Source organism: Sphaerodactylus townsendi, linkage group LG03 (assembly GCF_021028975.2).
Source record: "Sphaerodactylus townsendi isolate TG3544 linkage group LG03, MPM_Stown_v2.3, whole genome shotgun sequence".
Taxonomy (NCBI): Eukaryota; Metazoa; Chordata; class Lepidosauria; order Squamata; family Sphaerodactylidae; genus Sphaerodactylus; species Sphaerodactylus townsendi.
In genome coordinates, this window is record NC_059427.1 from 89,079,493 (window position 1) to 89,101,408 (window position 21,916).

The 21,916-nt window shown below is 40.2% G+C and overlaps 1 protein-coding gene across 3 annotated transcripts in view; it reads left to right on the plus strand.

Moving 5' to 3' along the window:
• Window positions 1-21,916, plus strand: part of FSTL4 (follistatin like 4) — a 556,321-nt gene that overhangs the window by 153,069 nt on the left and 381,336 nt on the right. For all 3 annotated transcript variants that reach the window (XM_048488274.1, XM_048488276.1, XM_048488275.1), the window contains exon 4: window positions 11,113-11,361. In XM_048488274.1, coding sequence (XP_048344231.1) covers window positions 11,113-11,361 — 249 coding nt within the window. The remainder of the gene's footprint in view (window positions 1-11,112; window positions 11,362-21,916) is intronic.

The following is a 21,916-nucleotide window of genomic DNA, read 5'->3' on the forward strand; positions in this document are numbered from 1 at the left end:
TTGTGCCCCCCACTTTACCAGATTAGTGGCGCCCAGGGACAAGGGATACCCATTGTCCCTAGAAAAATACGCCACTGCCAGGGTCACTGTGCAGAAGGAGCAACAGCAAACCACCTCTGAATGCCTCTTGCCTTGAAAATAGTCCTAGATTAACCGTTAATCATAACATACACATACTTGAGGCACCAGGGGAAAGAGGGCACAACAGAAAGTGGAAAAAGGGCACCACCACCACAAAAACATTTACCATGGCTTAAAAAGGGATGTGTGAAAAGGACCACCACCATAAAAAAAGTTAGTTCAACTTCAGGTGGACAATGGTCCCACAGTAAAGGCCTCTGGCACGTCAACATATCTCTATCCCATCTTAGTGTCAGCAGCTAGGGAATGAGAATTTTGACAACTAAAGCTACTGGCTATAATTGATATAGAACATTGATATCATAGCAACCACTGGGAGCAGCCAGTTTACATACATATTATCACAGTATCAGTACGGGTATATAGGTAAGCGCATGCCTTTGGCTGCTAGATCTGGTAGACTATCTGTAGGTTATGGCCCTATATACACATGTATATGAATTTTGTATACACACACACATATATACACACACACACATATATTCCCATTTCCTAAAACTCAGTGATTTTATATACGTGTGTGTATATATATATGTATATGTATATATGTATATATATATATATAAAGAGAGAGAGTAACATATGATCATTTTATTCTGTTATTGTAGGGACCAGACTCTCCTGCAAGTAAACTGAATTCTAAATCTTGGCAAATGGAAGGGCCAGGGCACCAAGGTTGAACTGTGTTTATGGTATCAGTTTGACTTAATACCGCCCTGCTTGAAAACCCTACATGGCCACCATAAGCTGGCTGCAACTTGACAGCACTTCACACACAGAGAAGCACAGTAACTGTTTGTTACCTAGGGATGTTCAAATTCATATTTACAGTTCAGTTCATATTTACAAACAGGGAACTAATTTTTTGATGATTGGTTGAGCTGGTTGGTACTGTGTTCACAGATTATATTCATTATATTCATTCCTAAGCATGCAGTACATCACAGCTGGATTTTAGCACATTCACAAACAGTCCAGTTTAGTTCTACTACCCCCTACTAGTTCTAGCTTGCTCAGCTGGTAATTGTTTGAATAGAAAGCTAAACCAGCCACAAGTGAGTAATAAATAAATACTACCCTTTCAATAAAATTCTATCCTTTGGTGTTTAAGTCATTTCTAAAGGCTTAAATGGCTTCTAGGTTGTTTGAACTGGCAGCATCATTGTGCAAGCAAGTTTTACAAAAACCCACTGTAAACTTTTTAGCAGGCATTCATGGCTGTTTGGCATGAACTGAATAGACTGAGCTGTTGGCTCATATCTGAGCAACACATTTGGACATTTTAAGTTTGACTGTTGACTTGTTTGTGGAAAAATTCTCATTATCTGTAATTGTATCCAGAGACATAATTCAGAACTAATTAAAATTCAGGCTGAACACACCCTGTGTATTGGAAAAGTAAGTCTCAGATGAAATGTCTTTCTAATTTTGGATTTAAATTTACCATGGCAGCTCTGACCATTTTTCTGTTGACACCAAAACATCTATGAGACACATCTTCATGCTGGACATCAAATGTGTGTGTGCTTCTAGTACTCTTTTGTCTATATGTATACTATGGTAACTACAAAAGATTGGATTTGAATATCCTATAAACAGGAAGGATTTTTCTTTGTTCATAATTTGGTAAAGAAATCCCTTTAATGACATCTATAGTCCCTGAGATTTACTTCCCAACTGGATGTGGGAGGAGGTTTTGCCTTTCCACTGCCTCTTGTGTTACCAAAATTTGTCTTGGTCTGTTCCCTTTTAGTTTGGGGAAGTAAGGGACACACATTGCACTGCAAGGGGGGTGATAACTGAAATTTTTACCACCAATTTATCCATGGGGTTTTCCCTTCAGATATCTGCAGGAAACCAGAATTTGGCCAATTACGCACGGCGAGGTTCCCACGACTTGAATGAAAATTGCCTGGGAAGTCTTTGTTTTGGAGCATGTTCAGCATTATTACCTGTTTGCAATGGGGCAGGAATTACCCATCAGCTTGCTTTTTGTTTGTATCTAGGGACAGGCGATATTTTGTGGGTTCTCTATCATGCATGTGTCCTTTTATTTTTAATATATTTAATTTTTTATCTTTAATTTTTTCCAATAGATTGATATATTAATCTTTCAATAGACCTATCAATAGATCAATATATTGACATAAAAAGATGAAAAAAGACAAAGTCTTGAATATGGCATCTGTACACTTTGCCCAAACACTGATTGTCTTTTATGGTGGGAAGTGAGGGGGGAGTAATGGCAGCATGTAAACTTCAAAAGTACAAAAAGGACAGTGTGAACTGGCATTTGCTAAGCTCTCCAGTTCATGATCATTTGTCTCCCAATGTGCTGTAAACCCAAGTGTCAAGATTGATGGGCTTTTCCTGATGTGGCCTGGAATCATTAATTGCTTGTGTATAAAACTATGAGACTGGAGACGTCTCAATTTATTGATCAAATGCAAAGACAAATTGGGTGTTTGGACTGATTGACTAGTCTTATTATTTTTACATTTTTTAGAATTAGTATCAATTTGTCTTTGATCAATTAGTATCAATATAATTATTAAATTTTTAAAATCTAAAAATATGCAGAAGCGGGGAGGCGGCAGGAAATAGAAGTGATACAGCAAGACAAGAAGTAGTCGGCAACAAGGAGGAGTGAGGGGGAAGAGTTCAAAGCAGACCAAGGGAGTGGGGGGGAAGGGTAAGACTAGGTGGGGTGACTGCAGGCATAGAGAGGAGATCTGGGCAAAGCTCTCAGAGCTAACAAATCTGTCCTGGTCTGGCAGTGAAGCAAAATTAAAACCATGCTATAAGTAGATTTGCTTGCTGGGCAGAGAGTGGAAAATGAAAGCAGGGCTAGAGGAAATACATGCGTACAAGAAATCTTGTCATGGCAGACATTTGTCTCTACCACGCAGCAACACATTGTGTGTAATAAGCCTTAAAGTGAAGCTCAACAATTTTATTAACAAAAATAATAAAGTATACACACAGTTTGGCAAAACACACAGAGGTTCAAAAAGCTAGGATATAGATTGAGATAAAGGATAGATTGGGAATAGCAGAGGGTGTTGAGGAAAGGACAATATTTACTGGTCTACAAGAAGATCCAAGGAAGCAGTATCCAGCACCAGCACTGCTCTTGGGCACAATGAAGCAAGGTTTAAGGGTAAGTCATAAGGAGAATGAGACACAGTGGCCAGCACAGCTCATGGATGAAAAGAAGACATCCAAGTGCCATTTGTTTTTGATCTTGAGGTTCTATTTATAGGAAAAAATGACCCTCTGGCAATGACAAGAAGGGCTGCTTTCCAGAAACAAAGCAGAATTCCTGTTCTCAGGAGAGAACAATACTGTGGAAAAATGGCTTAAATAAATTGGAGCCAGGGATCATCCAGCTTTTGATTAGATTTTAGGTAGAGTTGATGAATTTACAACTCAGGGTATTCCAATTCAGAGTAAGGTTTGATGGTCCTCCAGTAGTTGGACAGGAATAGTGTGATAGTATCAGGAAAGAAAGGACTCAGGAAAGCTGATTGTGTTAAGGCTAAGCAGTGTTTGTATAAACTTTTCAGCTAGAGAAAAGGTGTATCTTTTCCAGAGCTGGGTTTTTGTTATCCAGATGGCAACAGTCAAAGCTTCAGGAAAAGTGTTGCTAGCTGCTATGCATATTGATTGAGAGTGGGGTGAAGAGGAATGTTGCAAGCAAAAGCCCCTCTTTAGTTTCAAAGTCCAGAATTAAAATTTGACATCCATCTTAGTCTGAATGGTCTATGACACCAAAAGAGGTGACTGGTAGGGCATAGTTCAGAAAACATCCCCCACCCCCTGACAGGTTTGCTTGTCAATAGTAGCACTCAAATGTCTTCTTTCATTCACTTGAAATCTGAAAGAAATGATCCCTTTGAAGAGTACAATCCCTGAGAATTTCAGCTGAATAGAGTGGGATATAACAAAGTTAAGAAAGAATGGCTTAGATCCCACAGAATATTTCCTCAGGTGGAGGGGTATGCACTTATGTAACAAACTTTCTCCTCTTCCCCTCCTGTGGGTTCTGTAGTATAGTTCATCTCAGAAGCTAAGCAGGGTAGTTACTTGGAAGGAAGACCATCAAGGAAGATTCTGCAATGTACAGACATCAACTATAGGGCATTCATAAAAACTAAAATACCTTTAAATACTGTATTATCACATTGAAAAGAAATAAGTTTAATTTTTCCAGTAGAATCCAGGAATTCCAGTAATTAATTCTTGCAACTTTGGCTGGCTCATGCCAATTGGTATTTTTATCATGATTTCCCAGACTTTTACCCACTAAGATTCACATCTTTTTTCTCCTTGGATTCCATTGTCTTTTCTGTGCTGCCTGAATTCATCTGAGAACTAGAACCTAGTCAGTGGGGAAGACAAATAGACTCATTCCTGTCAGTCAAACTAACTTTAATATAATTTAGTACCTGCGATCCTGGACCATATTTGGTAAATTTAATTAGTGTTGGAAAGTGACTTGTTTTGTAAGATGATCAATTTTTAACCCAAGTAAATGAGGCTGATTCCGCATGGGCCAAAAACAGCAGTGTGAAAACAGTGTGAAAATGGTGTAAATGGGTTTAAAATGGTGTAAAAGGGTTTATACTGTTTTCAAACCATTTTCACACCACTGTTTTTGGCCCGTGCAGAATCAGCCTGAGTTTCTTTATGACTAATAAATTAAACGAATTATATCTTTTTCATGCAGTGTGGTGGGGCTCATAAATCCTCCAAGCAGTTAGCTAGTAGTTTCACTTGATTACCTTTTCCATTACTGTTTTTTTATAATCCTTGTAGGAGCAGAGAATTCATTCAACTTTAATAAGATGAGAGAAATATTGACGAGGGGCTTGTTTAATTAGTGAACTACATCCTGAGTATCATTCTTGTCTTAGAAGCTGGGAAGTGAGCTGATAGATCTTCCTTGTGCCTTGGTTGACAAACCATCGGTGTTTCTTTTTAAGCCTTCATGTATATTTCTGACAGCTATATGGCTTTAAGTAGATGTGTTTTGTTGAAAATCACTATCACATGAAAAAGCAAGCCTTCAGAGCTACTTTACCTAATATACCATATGACCAAGGTCAAAAGTTTAGTGGGGAGCTATTACTCACCTGTTCATTAGTTAAGTCTGCTTTGGAAAGTCCTCTTATGAGCCTGATATTTCAAGTGTGTCTGCTTCCCTGTTGGGAAATACAGAAACAATCTTTGGCTCTAGCATAACTTCACTGTGTAGAATCTTTTATTTAGGAAAAAACAGTACCTGTCTGAAATAATAGCTCAAAACAAAACCAGCTTTAGGGGTTTTAAGCAGCATACAATCTGTATGACATTATATCCTGCTGTTTCCTCTCCCAAGCCTCACACTCCTCAAGCTCCACCCAAAAATATCCAGGAATTTTCCAAGTTAGAGTTGGCAATGCTAGTTGACCAATTCAAGGGTACAACTCTTTTATTTGCATTTTGAAAGGGTGTTTTTATTCTATGCTTTATCTATTCTCACCTCTTTAGAAGTCTGTGTTTAATTTTACTGTGAATAAATACTAAAAGTATGCATGCCATAGGTACCTAACCTCAAGTCTTTCTCGCCAGTAGTCTCTGATATAATCCTTTAGGATGAAAAGCCTTTATTTTATAACAAATGTCTCCACTTAGAGAGATAGCATGGGCTGCTATCCCATGCTATCCGTTAAATCATACATCATAAGGGCCTCTAAATATCCTTGGAATTTTAAGTTCTTTATTTCAGCATTAACAGACATAATTTTAAATAGATAATTTCACTATATCAAGGAGCTCAATTCTCAGTTATTCCTTAACATTTGTGCTAGAAGACAGCTAGTATATTCAAACTCATAGTGAATTTGCTCAATAGTGTTCATAAGCCTGTCACTAGAAAAACAACTGCTGATTAACATAATTTGTAGTCTCCTTGAACAATGTCAGTTACCATCAGTTCCCAATAACTGCGCAAATGGATCATAAATGGGCAGCAGGCATAACTTTGTGACAGCTTGAACATCGCTGCTGTTTGTGCAGAATCTGCTTGTACTGGCAAATGTTTTCTACTTGCATCTGATGGGCCTCTTTGAAAAAAAGACAATCTTCTATTTGTGGAATTATCAAATTACATTAATAGAAAGAGTGAACTGTCCTTTTAATATTGAAATGACTTGGGGCTTTTCATATATTGGCTCCTTCACATTTGAAATCCATCTATTGTTCTTTGTGCCTGAACTGAACATTAACCGATAATACTTGTGAGGTGCTAAACTCTTCAAAGGACTATACAAATATTAATTTGCTAGAGTCTAATAATCTTCTGTACCGTGTCCTTGTCAAGTAGCTCAGAGAATCATTGCTTGAATTGTACCACTGAGCATTGGAGCTCACTCTTCCTTACACAGTAGATGAGAATTCTATATAAAGAGCTCACATTTTTAATTTTCAAAGTCAGGTTTTGCTATCTGAAATGTTTCTAATGTGTGGATGTAAATCCCCAATCTTTCTTCCAGCAAATCATTCACCTCCAACTCAGGAGAAGTTTTCCTCTCCATTAAGTAGCCCAGTGGTTTGAAAGTCATAAGACTTTCTCCCCCCAAGATGAAAAGGTTATTAAAAGGACTCTATATGGCCATAATGTTATGTGAACTAGAAAACTCCAGTCATTTTTTTTTACTTTTGATTGCTGAAACATTTTTACAGAGAGAAAGAGATCTTTCCACACAGAGACGTATTGAACTGACCTGCCGGATGTCTGTCTAGGCCATCCTGAGTGAGATGAAATGCAGGTGAATCTTGGCAGTGCTTTTGTTTTCTGTTCGGAGTGTTTGGTAGTAGTTTACCATACAGGATAAAGTAACAAGATTCTCTCAGGAACATAATCATGGTGAGCCCACAGTTTGGCCTACATATTGCAAAGTCCTCATGTTTGTTGGGAAACAATTCAAAGACTTAGAATCACATATGCCAGTGCCAGTTTTGCATCACATATGAGATATAGGTTTTGTGACAGATGCACACCAGGGTTGATTCCCAATGGTCAATTAATAGCGTGATACACAAAATATCACGGTTTCAGCAAGAACTCCCCACTACTTAACTGCCAAACATGAATTCATCCCGGTTCTGGCGCTCCCTCTCCCCCTTATCATGTGTTTTTTAAGAACCTGCATGGAAGTGCACCTTTTAAAAAACACGCGCTGAGGCCGGATTGGCGGAGGGGTTCAGGGGTTGAATGTAGGTTTGTTTTCCTGCTGTTGGGAGTGATGTGGAGCCTTCCAGTCAATCAGAGCACAATGGGCTGTGCACAATTCGCACACAGCCCTTTTTTTTGTTTTGCGTCGGTGGCGGCTATGTTAAAACGTGGCTGCATGGAACGTGATTTCTGTGCCAGCTGTAAACTGAAATTAGACTTTTGTTCCAATGCAGCTGTGTGACTAAACAGTGCCAAAGCCTCGCATAAACATAGCTTAGTGTGAAAAACAGCTACCATTCTATCTTAGCATGCATGTGGTGACATAGCTGAACAAAAAAAAGTTTTAAAAAATTCCTGCCCAACCCAGCACAGCAGCCAATCAGGACAGGGAAGAAAGAGCCACTGAGCATATTGCGTGTTCGATCGCACGATCATGGGGAGTGCTGCACTGTTTGAAACCATGACAGACATCGATGTCCTCATCACATACATGCTGCAGTGGGGAGGGTGAAACTGCGATGAAAAGGTGCCGTTTCTTTTGAAACCTGGTTGTATCCGGCTTTAATTTCTCAGTGGGGAAATGGCCCAGGTCTTTTCTGTTTGCAACTTCAGCATGCAAGTAGAAGCAGCCATAGCGTGTTTCCCCTCATACTGTATTCCCATCCTCAGACTACTCCTTGGAGCAACTGTTGGCTTCATTATAAAAGTTATGTGTAGCCACTTAAATAGCATGATATTTTTACAGTGGAGCCAATAGTGCTGTGTGGGGTAGTCTGTGAAAACAGGAGAGCTACAGCTGCTGATCCCTGAGTGCTACGAACACAAGCTGAAAAGAGATAGTTTGCAACTGAGAGGCATAAAATTCCAATTGCATGAGCTATTCCTCATCAAACAAAAGCCCAACACTCTGAGTATCAAACCTCAGCCTGTCTGCAAAGGATCATCCTGGTTTCTTCTTCTTAGTCACACTACAATGTATAATGCTATAATGATGAAGACTACCTTTTATAATATGTAGAATGCCATCAAGGGCAATATACATTTTTTTAAAAAAAATATGTCAATAAGAATGTTTCAGAACAAATTTCAAATGAAGTGGGATACCCTAGGTCTGAAAACAGACCCCCTCAAAGCTTGAGTATACACTATGAAACTTTAACAAGAGACTTTAATCTCCAAAAGCAAATTCAAAAAATATCATTTGTTATGGAAGAATGAACTACATGACTGTAGCTGTGCCAATTTTCTTCCAGAGGGCTTCGTTGCTCTAGCCCTGAGACACGCTTCTGACAAATGTACAGCATACACTGTAATTGTATGTGACCTTGGCAGTAAGGCCATGCATAGGTTAGAGTATTACCATTCCCCTGGATATTGTTGCAGGGGCATGCTGAACAATTAGTAAAGTGAATAAAGGATATTCAGATATGCCACTTAGGGACTGTAATTTTTATGCTGTGTGGAGACACTTTGACCTTCTAGTTTATTATGATTCAAGAAAATGTCAATATTTCCCAGCTTGCCAAGGATGGTGGAATTTTAATGAGTTATTGAGTGAAGCAGTTAATCCTCCCATAACAGTTCTCTCGTTTGAATCTAGCGATGAAAATAATGGTTTGAGTACAATTGTACAAAAAGGGTTTTTTTTCAGTTGCAAGAAGCTATTGACTGATGTTGTAATGTCATGTTTTCACTTGTTTGGGATGCACAGGTTTTAAAGTCCCTGCCTTCCATGCTGAAGCATTTTATCCTTGATTATAATAGTGGAAAAATGATAAAGCAACAGTAGCAGGATTAAAGCTTGCAACCAACCTGTTTTTATTCTTCTTTTTGCAACATCCTTTTATAATTCTCTACATTATGTTTATTACAATTAACACCACACAGTAATCTACTAATTTTAGGAAACTTGGGCTGATTCCGCACGGGCCAAAAACAGCGGTGTGAAAACGGTGTGAAAACAGTATAAACCCTTTTACACCGTTTTAAACCCTTTTACACCATTTTCACACCATTTTCACACTGCTGTTTTTGGCCCATGCAGAATCAGCCACGGATAATTGAATGTAATGCTAGTTATTAATATCTGTAGAGTACCTTCCTTTTCTATTCAATTTACACTAATAGCTGAAAGATTTTAATTCTCTGAAACACCAGGTGCCACATTATCAGAGAGCAAAATTTACATTTCTAGAATTTCAGTATCATCTAGCATTAGACTAATAGCTGTAGGCAGTAGTTCCACTGAAATGTGTAGTAATAAATGTTTAACTGGTTTTGCTTGATTGGACTGGTAGTAACTCTCCAAGGTCTTTGACAGAAAAGGGGTATTTGCACCCAGAAATGGAATGATGAGAACTAGCCACTTTATACCAGCTTTATACCTCCAGAATTGATTACTGTAACTCGCTTTACACAGGGCTGCCCTTGACTGTGACCCAGAAGCTCCAACTGGTTCAAAATGCAGCAGCACATATTAGACCAGTTCAAAATGCAGCAGCACATATTAGACCGGTGCTATATGAATTGCACTGGCTCCAAAAGGAGGTCTGGATCTGCTTCAAGGTGTTAATGCTGATGTTCAAAACTCTAAACAGTCTGGGAACAATATTCTTGGAGACCTCTCCTGGTGTACCCCTCAGAGGGTATTCACAAACAACAACTCATTGGAGGTTTCAGCCCAAAAAGAATCCGCCTGTCCTCAACTAAGGCCAGGGTTTTTTTCTGCCCTGGACCCAGCCTGGTAGAATGCCCTATCCAAATAGACCCTGTGGGATCTGCCATAGTTCTGTAGGACCTGTAAGGCAGAACTATTTTAGCTGGACCTATAGTTGAGGACAACTATGGGGAATTTACTGTTCATCTTGCCTGACCATCCTTTCCTTCTCCCCTCTCCCTTTCCTTTCCTCCTTTTTCACCTCCCTTTCCTTCCTTTCCACCTTCCTTTCCTTTTCCCCATTCCCGTTCCCCTTTCCTCCCTTTCTCCCATTCCTTTTCTCCCCTCACTCCTATTTCCATTTTTCCTTCCCGTTCCCGTTCCCTTCCTTTCCCTTTTCCTTCTTTCTTCTATACTATCTAAGGGGAGACGAGCTGTTCATTCCACCCAAGTCACCACTATATAAAGGAATTTTAAATGGCACTGTTGTAGCTTGTTTTTAACAGATAATTTAAATGTGTTAGAATTCTGTAGACTGTATATGATTGTTAGCTGTTCTGAGCAGGGTATAAAACTAGTAAAACTATACTAAACTATAGGATTGTAAAGAATCAAACTTTAGCAATATACCTTGGTTCTGCAAGGTAAAAAAATAATCCTGCCTGGTCCCAAGAAGTAACCAGCATAAAGCTTCTCTTGTGTCATTGGGAGGGTTGGTGAGCACTGTGTCAGAGGGAAACGGCCAAAGGAAATGCCTGTGAACCTTGAGTATTCATTAGTGGCCATCTCCTATGACCAACTTGCACAAAGTACCTGCCTCACAACTGAACTAGCCATCCTTTTCATTCAAGGGCCATGCACGGGGACACTGATGTTGTAATCCCCAGCCCCTTGAATCAGAGAAAGACATCAACAGAGAGTTCCTGAAACATGGAAATGCTAAGAGCTGATCCGGGATTTTCTGCATGCCAAGCTTGTCCTGGCTCACTGACGAAAGCGGAACCTGTTTCCAAACTCTCTGGCAAATGGAAAGTGGTAATGTTTTGTCCCTCATTTTGGAATTGTCAGTGAAACATTTCTTCTTTTGTTTTTGAAGTGCACTATGGGGAAGATGGACTCCATGCATCATGTGAGAAGCAGTATTGTGTTCGGGGAAGTAAGTGTGTTGTGAACAAAGAGACTGATAAGCCTGAATGCCGATGCATAGATAATTGCAAGTCCAGTTACATGCCAGTGTGTGGCTCGGATGGCAAATTCTATGAAAATCACTGTGAACTCCATCGAGCTTCATGCCTCCAAAGGAAAAAAATCTACATTATTCACAGTAAAGACTGTTTCTTCAAAGGTAAGAATTATTCTCTGATAAGCTACATCTATGTCTTTAAAATAAATGCCACCTTCTTTGCTGCAAATTACATAATGTTTAGTGTATAGAAATAGTTGTTCAAAAATTATCTGTTCTAAAATGATATCAAAAGCAATGTAACTAGCTATTAATTCCACACCTGTAATTAAAAACTAAATAATGTATGAACAATAAAATCTAACCTAGTTGCATATACTGTATACTTAGCTTATTTTAGTACTTGGAACATTTCCAGTAAACAACATTCAGTTATTCAATTAAATTTATGCAGTTATGAACAAAACAGACGAAAAGGTAATTTATGCATAATGGTTAGAAAAAAGCAGTCATTAGCAACTACTTCTAGGAGTTTACATAGGTCAGGGAGGTGTTATAAATTTGGTCTCAGAATTCATATATATACTTTTTGTATTTTGGTAGTACTTTTCTCATCATATTGCAAGTTCCTAAACTCTATATGTTTCTTTGGGTAAAAACATTCAGGGCTAAACTTAAAGAAAATGGATTTTTTTCATTTATGGTGGAAAAAAATGGGTAGCAGCCAAGCACTCTTCCATGCAAGATTCTACTGTGTCTGGATGTTTACACACATGGATTTTTACACACATACAGTCTGAGTACTCCTTTGATTCAAAGGGAAGCCATTGTGATGTTCTAACAATGCCCATGAAGGGAGAACTCTGACTTTGGCAACAGAGTCCTAAGGGGATAGGAACTCCTCAGGAGTACATATCTCCTTGAGAGTTTATCATGTCTCTATATGTTATAAATCATTATTACTCTGACCACCTTGAAGCTTTGCTTACCATGGCACAGGGTGTTGCCAAGGGGCTGATGCAGGTGGAGGGGGTCTTTGGTGACCTGCTCTACTCTCTGCACACCCTTCCACCAGCTGTGCCCCTTCCCCCACCACCACCAGCACCTCAACTTGTCCTGTGTGGGCACCCCTAGGGCCACCAAGGTCACTGTTGACATCTTGCTGCTCCCCCCACTTCTGCCCTCCTTGACCCCGGTGGGCTCCACCCAGCTAGATCTGGCATCTTACATTTTGGGGTTGACTGGGGTTTTGGGTATTCCTCTGTAATTCATCTTGAAAGACTGGAAGTGGCAAGTTGCATACTGTCACAAGCCCTTCACCTTCGCCTGTATTGTTTCTAGGATTGTTGGTATTGGGCCTTCATGGACCCTGATGCTTAGTGACTTACTCCCTGACCACAGCATAACTCCCCTTACATCTGGATTTATTCTTCACTGCAAATGAAACTTCCCTGAAGGCAAGCTGACTGACCCTGCAGACTGAATTCCTCTTCTGCCATACTTATCTAATATTAATAACATACTCTGTTTTCTTAATGTTTTAGTAGAGATCATGAACTTTGGTATTATTTCAGTGACAGAATAATGTTACCACTTAATGCACAAGCCCGAGAGATATCCAGCTTCATGGCCCTGGCTCTGGCATCCTCACAGGCAGCTCTATTCAGGACCATATCTCTTCGCCGGCTGCACTGGCTCCCAATGGAGTATCGGATTGGTGTTAACCTTTATGGTACTCCATGGCCTGGGCCCCTCATACCTTAGGAACTGTCTTTCCCCCTACATCCCCATCCAGCTTCTGCACTCTGCAGAGGCCAATCTACTGGTGGTCCCTGGTCCCTCTACAATACAGCTGGCCTCCACCCAGGCCAGGGCCCTTGCCCCTGGCTGGTGGAATTCATTACCATCATCCATTAGGGCCCTATGGGACCTTGAGGAGTTCCGAAGGGCCTGCAAAATGAAATTATTCCAATTATTTTGGTGGGGGCGGGATAGCCATGGAAAGGATGCCACCCCTGTATTTTAATTAACACTCTATGTCATCTTGACCATCCTCATTACACGAAATGTGATATCATTGCCTTCTGATTGTTGTATATTAACTTGGTAAACTAATATGGTTTTAAGGTTTTATATTATTATGACTGTTTTATCGGTTTAGTTTTAAACATGTGTTGTACACTGTGTTGTACACCTTTGGGGGTGGGCAGTCTATCAAATTTAAGTTATAAACAAACAAACAAACATAAATATACAAGGAAAATCTTGGGACAAATCATCTTAGTTTACAAGGCTTTTGTGTACTGCTTCACAACTTCCCCCCCCCCCTTCACTATGAACTTATGACTGATATGTTATCCAACTTTTGCAATTTTCAGACATGGTGTGAACCTACAGAGACATCTGCATTTCATGCATGACAAAAACAACAGTTCAGGAGTTGCTGTGGTTTTATATATATCCCATTCATATATATTAAGTGAGAGTGCACTGAAAGAATTTGGGTTTGAGATCTCTTACTCAATGGACTGGTGTTAAAAGAATATGAGGAAAAATTGATGCATGAGATGAACAACAAGATTTTGGAATACAACTTTATTAGAAATTAGTTTTTAACAGAGTATCTTTTAAAATGCATTTTTATTCAACTTTTGTTGTTTTTTATGACAAAATGAAATTTTAGATATTGGAAACATTAATGAAATCCCTAATGGAATGTTGGCTAGGTGTATCACTTAATAGGAAATAAATCTCATTCTTTTTGGTGGGTTTATTTTGATATTGATAAGCTGTTTTTCAGGCAGCAGTTGGTTTGGATATAGCTGAATATTTTTGTGGATCAAAAAGAGATTTTTGCCTGTGGAGCCTGACTTTCTCACCTGCCTCTTCTGTTCCAACTCCAAACGCCTTCTCAAATACAATTTCTGTGTGTTCTCCTGAAGTAGTATATCAAGAGGCATTTTGACTTGATGTGGGAGGAAGGAGGCAATAAATCCTTTCATCTGCTGAAACAATCTGATGGATCAAAACCATTGTCTTCCATGGCAGTTCATATTCATCAAGTGACCTAAATCTCTGGCAGGATTATAAACTAGGGCTATTTTCATTTATACAACAGTGAGATGGGTAATGATAATGGGATGGTCTTTAAATGTACACCTAAAGTATTTAAATACATAATTAAAATGTAATATAGAAATGTAAGATGGGTTTATAGATTCATGTGCCTCCTCCCGTGGACCATACTTACAAGAAAACTCACTCAAAATGTTGCCCACCTATAGTCAGGATTATCTTCTAGTAGATTCCACCATTAAAAAATAGTATTTTAAATGATCAGATCAAGCTATACAAAAGTAATGAGTTTGTTCACATGAATTAAGCATCCCAGTTGGCTATCAGCTCTTCCTTCTTGCTCTCATGCCCCCCTCCTGTCAAAAATTTATGCTTACACTGACTGAGGAACAAATAGCAAAGAGAAATGGAGAACGCAATACTATATCCCAGCAGTTCTCAACCTGTTGGTTGCGACCCCTTTGGGGGTTGAACGACCCTTTCACAGGGGTCGCCTAAGCCGCTGGCTAGATGGTGACGCTGATCGTAAAGACTTCCGGGTCCCAATTGACGCGTGAGTGGAGCAGCGCTGGGTGTGGTGCACAAATCCCCCATATGGAGGCCGTCTGTCACTTTCCTCCATCTGCCAGTGCCTCTAGGGTGCCTGTCTCCTTCCCATCTGGCAAGATGGCAGTGGCGATGGTGGCTGGGGGGGGCTTGGGCCTGTGTCCGATGAGAGCCGCGTCTTGGCCTATGCCCTGCACTGCTGGAACAGCTTCTCCTCCACTTACCTGACTGAGCAAGTCCCTTCCCCACCGCCGCTGCCCCTCAGCCACCTCTGCGTGGGCTGGAGGAGGCCCCGGGCCCACCATCGCCCCCTCCTCAAATAATCTGGGGGTGAAGGGAGGGTGAGGGGTGGATGGGGAAGCAGGCAGAGAGGCCAAAGAGCCCCCTCCGCCTTCCAGGGAGCAGCTTCTCGCAGGTCATCCTGCCTCAGCCTGGCCTACCCTGCGAGGTTGTGGCGGTGGCGCGGGGGAGGGGGAGACCCATGGAAACAGTGTCATGCCCCCACAGAGCCTTTGTTTATTTCCCCTTTAAGATTTAGTTTCCCTTTATATAGAATGGGTTTAGCTATGTTTTGTATAGTATTCAATGGGAGGGAACCTAATTTAGTTCTGTCCCTTTAAGAAGCCCTAGGGCTGGTGTTCTACGGCAGTTATCACCCAGCAACCCGTCTGATTTTGTCAGTTAGGTGCCAACGGAAGCTGGGTGACAGCAACAAGTTAGACAGTCAAATATGTTATAGGCTCACAGTATTTAAGTTAAACAGTCATAGATGTTATAGGCTCACAGTATTTACAATAAGTTCCAGTCAACAGAAAGTTTCTGCAACAAAGTAACCTTTATTTAATTAGATCCGGGAGGAGTCAGGGTCTGTCAACGTTGTTACAATTAAAGCTTTAAGTGTTGAACTGTTAACTGAGTCAGTGGGTCTTACATTCTGCTTTGGCCGGGTGCAGGGCACCTAAATAACCACCTGGGAAGCAGAACAGTCTAACTTGAATGTTTCCAAAAGACCGAATTGAAAGTTTTCAGTCGGTGAGAAGCAAGTAAAGGAACAAAGGCTCTGTGGGGGCATGACAAACAGTCCCTAGCTGTCATTTGGGTTTTCTTTTTTGAAGTAATTTTTTTAAAATAAAGAATTACCAAAGTGGGGGAAGGATTTGGGGGAGTTACAAAAAAAGAGAAAAGGAGGACTTAGGGAAGCTAGAAAATGTAAACCATAAAATATGGTTTTGTGGATCTGCTTGACAAGTAATATACTGAAGGGAAATAATCATTGATCATAGTAGTAATCAAATTAGGTTTTAACAATACTATAACATTTTAATTATTATAATTTAAATTACAATAATTATAATCAGTTGTCACTAATTATAATAAACTAAACTATAACTAATATTTTAAACAATTATTATAAGTGATCTTTTCAACAAAGTTTGGCAGAACACATTCAATTTTATATAGACTCTATTTGTAACAATGAAAATACATCCTGCATGTCAAATATTTACATTAAAATTCATAACAGTAGCAAAATTGCAGTTATGAAGTAGCAACGAAAATAATTTTATGGTTGGGGATCACCACAACATGAGGAACTGTATTAAAGGGTCGCGGCATTAGGAAGGTTGAGAACCACTGCCTTAAGGCTTTCCTAGCAGCTCCTTTACTTTCTTTCAGGTGCCAGATTAAAAAATGTTCTTTGGTCCATTATGCACAGCAAAAATAAGATGCTCGGGGGACATCTATTAAACAAAGCCACCTCCTGATTTTTTGTTCGGAAAGCATGGACAAAAAAGGAATCAGAGAAGAGACTTGTTCTCCCTAACTGCTACTGCTTCCTGCCTGAGTTTAAAGCTTTTGCACCCGACATTGTGTGCTGCAGGGATTCTCTATGTGTGCAGCTATTTGGTAAAGGTTACCAAACCCCAGATGTTTGTTCTGCAGGTTCCGATCCTGGCCATCTTTTCGGCTCAAAAAGTACATGGTTGTACTCAGCTAGTCCTGCCAATCCCAGCAATGTATAGTTTTCCTTTTTAAAAACATTTCAATGAATTGTGTTCAGAGACACGCAGACATGATTTCAGAATCTATTCTGATTGTCATATCTTGTCTTCATGTCTTCAAAGACAGCTCGTTGAAAATTTAAAAAGGTAAAACTATATATTGCCAGAATTGGCAGGATGAGCTGAATATAACCATGTAGTTTTTGGGCTGAAAAAGTGCTCAGGATCAGAGACTGTAGAGCAAATGTCCTAGGGCAACCTTAACCAAATAGCTGTGCGCATAGAGAATCCCTGCAGCACAAAATGTCTGGTGCCAGTAGCAGAAGGAGCTGAGAAGAGAGCTTTAACAGTTGGACAGGAAAAACAAGGCATCTCCTGAGCTCTGCTCAGCAAGCAGGAGATGACTTGCAGATGACTTCAGGAAAAAAGTCCACATTTTAACAACTTCAAAAAAATGGCTTGAGCTAAAATAACGTGTCTTGAGGATGTCTTGGGGAAAAAACTGTGCAAAGTTCCTCCCCAAGATACCTTTTTATTCCTGTCCTTAGGATTTGTGCTGTGCAGAATGGACCTTTAGTACCCAGGCTTTCAAACAGGGTTTTATCTTATCAGGTTTTTTTAATGTTCTGCTTGCCTTTTATGGACCATTTTATGCTGTTTGTGTCCAGTAAATTGTTTTTAATGGTTTGTTTTTATATTGTGACATTGTTTTAATCTTTGAACAGGACTCTGAAGAGATGATTAATGACTTGCATTTTGATAAAACATTCTCATTTTCACAAAATTTATCCAGATAACTTCCCATTTTTAAAATTCTCAGTTAAAGTATCTCCTGTTCGTTGTCCACTAAAACATTCTCTGCTCTCAAGAATTCATTTAAATAACCAAGGATTTCACACAAGGCTAGCAGAGGCATATTATGGGATAAGGCTTATGCACAGCTCCTTGAACTTATTATTAGACTTAGCAGAAAGACTTGACTTGACAATTGCTGCAGGTTCATGACAAAAATTAGCAAGGTTTGACAACTTTAGTCTCTGTAGTATACTTTTAGTCTGCTCCAAAAAACTCAGAGTGGTCCTAGTTTCCTCATTTTATTCTCACAACAGTTCTGGGAGGTAGAGTATGCTCAGAGGAAATGACTGGCCAAATGTCACCCAGTTGACTTCATGGCAGAATAGGGATCCAGATGAGGGACTTCTAGATCCCAGTTTGAAATGCTTACTGATAACACCTCAGTGGGTGGATACAATGTGGGTTTAGAAAGCCAAGAATTAGCCAGGAGATATTTTTGTACAGACCCAGGATAGCCTCAGTTTTATAGAAAAATCCCCCCCCCCCGAAAATGGAGGCAGAATTAAATATTACCCAAACTAAAGACTGCAAGCACAGACAAAATCAAGAAAAAAGAAGTTTGGTTTTCCTTCCTTCCCAAACTTTAGGGATGCCAGCCTCCTGGTAAGACATGGGGACACCCTTAATTACAGCTCATTTCCAGACTATAAATGGATAAAATGGATGGTTTGGAGGATAGACTCTATAGCAGTGATGGCGAACCTATTGCACGAGTGCCAGAGGTGGCACTCAGAGCCCTTTCTGTGGGCACGAGTGCACAGAGTTCATCATGTGGGGGGGGGAGAAAAATCACCCCCACACAGACCCCTAACCTGACCTGGCCATGATCCTTTACCCAGGAGTAGGCTTGGTTGCTGGCAATGGGGCTTCCTTCTGAGTAAACCCTCCTAGGGTCATGATTCACCCATTCGAAGCATTGCACGATTGCGTCACCAAGCTTACTCCCGAGTAACATGCGCCTCGGAGTCAACCGTTTTTTTCTAAACTAAAACCTCAGTATTCAGGTTAAATTGCCATGTTGGCACTTTGCGATAAATAAGTGGGTTTTGGGTTGTAATTTGGGCGCTCGGCCTCGAAAAGGTTTGCCATCACTGCTCTATAGTATTGTACCCCACTGAGATCTGTTCTCTCCAGGCTCTATCCCTAAAAGTTCAGGAGTTTCCCAACCTGAATCTGGCAATTTTACCCCACCCCCACCCCCACTCAGTCCCATGCTAGTGGGCAGTGGGGACCTGACAACCCTACTTCCCTCATCCCAAACAAAAAGACAGTCAGGTGGTAATGACCAAGAGGAAGTGAAGGGAATATGGCAGCAACTCCACAGATGTCTTCTCCTTCCTTCCTCTCCTTTGCCTGGTAGATAAAGAGGCAGACGGAGAGACCAGGAAGAGGAGGAAGTCATTGCATTTCCATTTCCATAAATCCCTCAGCAGAAGTGACAGGGAAAAGAGAGGTGGCAGAGGTGAAAGTGGGTAAACCAGGAAAGTGTAGGCAGTGGCACTATGAACTAAATTGATCCTGCTGGCTTGGCAGTGACCAGAGAAGCAACAGGAAAGGAAAGAGGGTGCACTGGAGGTGAGAGTGGTGTTAGCAGTAAGCATTTCAAACTGGGATCTGGAAGACCCTCTGTTGCCATCACTTCAGTCCAGAACAAGAAATCTTGCCCCAATGTACTTTCTCTCTCGGCATGCTGCAGGTAGCAAGCATGTTGGGATAAGAAATCTTGCCCCAAGGTGCTTCAGCTCCCAGTGCATGCTTGGAGCCCCCTGGAGCCCCACCCATAATCGGCCAATAGCGACTACCTCTGTTAGTCTCTTGCCTTGAAACCCTGCCAGGTTGACATAAGTCAGCTATGATGTGACTAAACTTCTCACACTCACACACACACGCTCATTATGCACTTAATATATGGACATTTGTCAACCTGCTGTCAGTGTGTGATATCTTCTCATAATCAGATCTTACTCATAATCAGATCTTACTAACTTCAGTGTTCAGGTTCTGTTGTCAAAATTTGTCAAAATGACTCAAAGAAGGTGACATTGTTGAGAGGAAAGAGAACAGGAAAGCCAAAATTGTTAAATCAAATTATTTAAATATGACATTTGCAGATGTGTCTGAAATCCTGCAAATCCTTCTGAAAATTAGCATGCAGATTTGATGTACAAAATGTAAAAATTGGTGTTCCTGCATCAGTCATACACTCATCAGCATAACATCTGATTGCCAAACAGCCATTGTTGTATTTTATCTTCCATTGCCACAGCAATAAAGGGAAAGGAGGTATTATCTATCATTTTGATATGATTACACTGAGTAACCCATTCCTGACTATGATCACATGCTCAATTACACAAGTTTAAGCTCCATTGAAATCAATAGAACTTTAAGTGAGCATTAACTTTGGGTAGGACTATAGCCTAAGGCTTTCCCACATTTTGTACAGGAATCTATACTTTTTACCGTAGTTGTATTTCTTTTCATGTCTAAATGTTTGCTGACACGATTGAAGCAATCAAATATAGGAAACTGAAATTTCATTCTACAGACGGGAAAAAAGGTCTAAATAGAAAAAATGCATGATAAAAAATGTGCTCCACTTATTGCTTATTTAAAGTGTGCTGGTTTGTGCCTTTTACTATTTAAATAGATGAATAGACTTTCCAAGCAGCAGAGCAATATAATTTTTTTGCATAGTGATTTCCTATCATTAAGTTTTTGTACCATGGCTGCAGTTTTTATATTTCTATATATTCATTATTTCCTTATTTCTATCTATTCATTTTTAATTATTTCATTATTCTACTTTAATTTTACTTCATCCGATTATGTACTATAGGAGGGAGCTGTAAATCCATGTATGAGCAAATCCATTTAAGAGGGAAAAATACTTTGAGCTGGAACAGCAAAAGTTATCAATAGCAGAACGTAAGAGCAAAAATATGTGTGTGGGGGGTGGTGTGTGTGACAAGCCTGGACACTCTTTACAAAAAGTCAATACTTACATTGGATTTTGATGTGAATGAAATTGGGAATGGGTTTTGAGGAGTTTCACATGTACTGTGTGACATGAGACAGGCAATGAGTTTGGAAGCAGAGTTCAGGATATACCTGAGAAAACTGAGAAAGGAAGATCAGACAGTAAAAGCTTGCACTACTGAAATGTGATACTCATGAAGCTAAGGGAGAAGGAAAAAACCAGCAGCTCCAATAGAGGAAAAACAGAAACACCACACACAGAAACGGAACCCAGAGAAGAATGCTGTTCTGTCTTATATTGTTCTTGACAAGTCATGGAATCTTTGGCAGTAATCTGACATGGTGTCATAAAATCACTCTCTGGAAATCTGGGCGTGTGTAGGATTGCAAGGGTCCGCGTGGGTGTTAGAAATCTCCCACTGGCACCTTTGATTTTCCACTTTCACTCCAAGGGGCAGCAGAAGGAAAGAAATGGAATGGCTATTGGGCTTTCAGTTTGACTTCGTTTCCAGGGAAAACAGGGAAGTAATATCAATCCTTTCTAGGAATGGCCATAGTTTTCAGTGATTCCTAGAGAGACATGATGCCCCTACTGGGCTTCCCTGGAAGTGGCATTATGTACTCATGTTATGTTGGAGGCCAGGACTTTTCCTGCAATTCTTGGTGAGGTTGATGAGCCCTCTTGAGCTGTCAGCAAAACAGAAGAAAGGAAAACAAGCTTTGGTACGGCAAAGATTTTTCTACCGGAGTCCTCTGATTTTAATAGGCCCACAGGATGGCTACACTAGAAGCAATGCTTCTGCTACAAAACTGAGTGCAGATCAAAAGGACATCGCAGTATAGTCCTTTGCGGTAGTTCATTGTGGTATAATCCATTGTGGTATAGCCGGGACAAGAAATCTTGCCCCAATGTACTTTCTCTCTTGGCATGCAGCAGGTAGAAAGCATGTCGGGATAAGAAATCTTGCCCCAAGGCGCTTCAGCTCCCAGTGCATGCAGAGAATACATTTAATTATTTGCTACTGAAGAGAACACTGATAACTGTCTCTTAGTCCCAGGTAATGTGATACATATTGAATGCCTGAGAAGTTCGTCTATAAAAAGGCCTGCTTTTACCCACAAAATCACAAACCAGGGGTAGATGCTGAGGCTAGGATTTCCAGCTGATGGGTGACACCCAGTGTGAAGCTGCATAATGAGATAGAAACTTTGAAGACTTGACTAATGCAGATAAAACTGCACTAATCCACAGTCAGAAC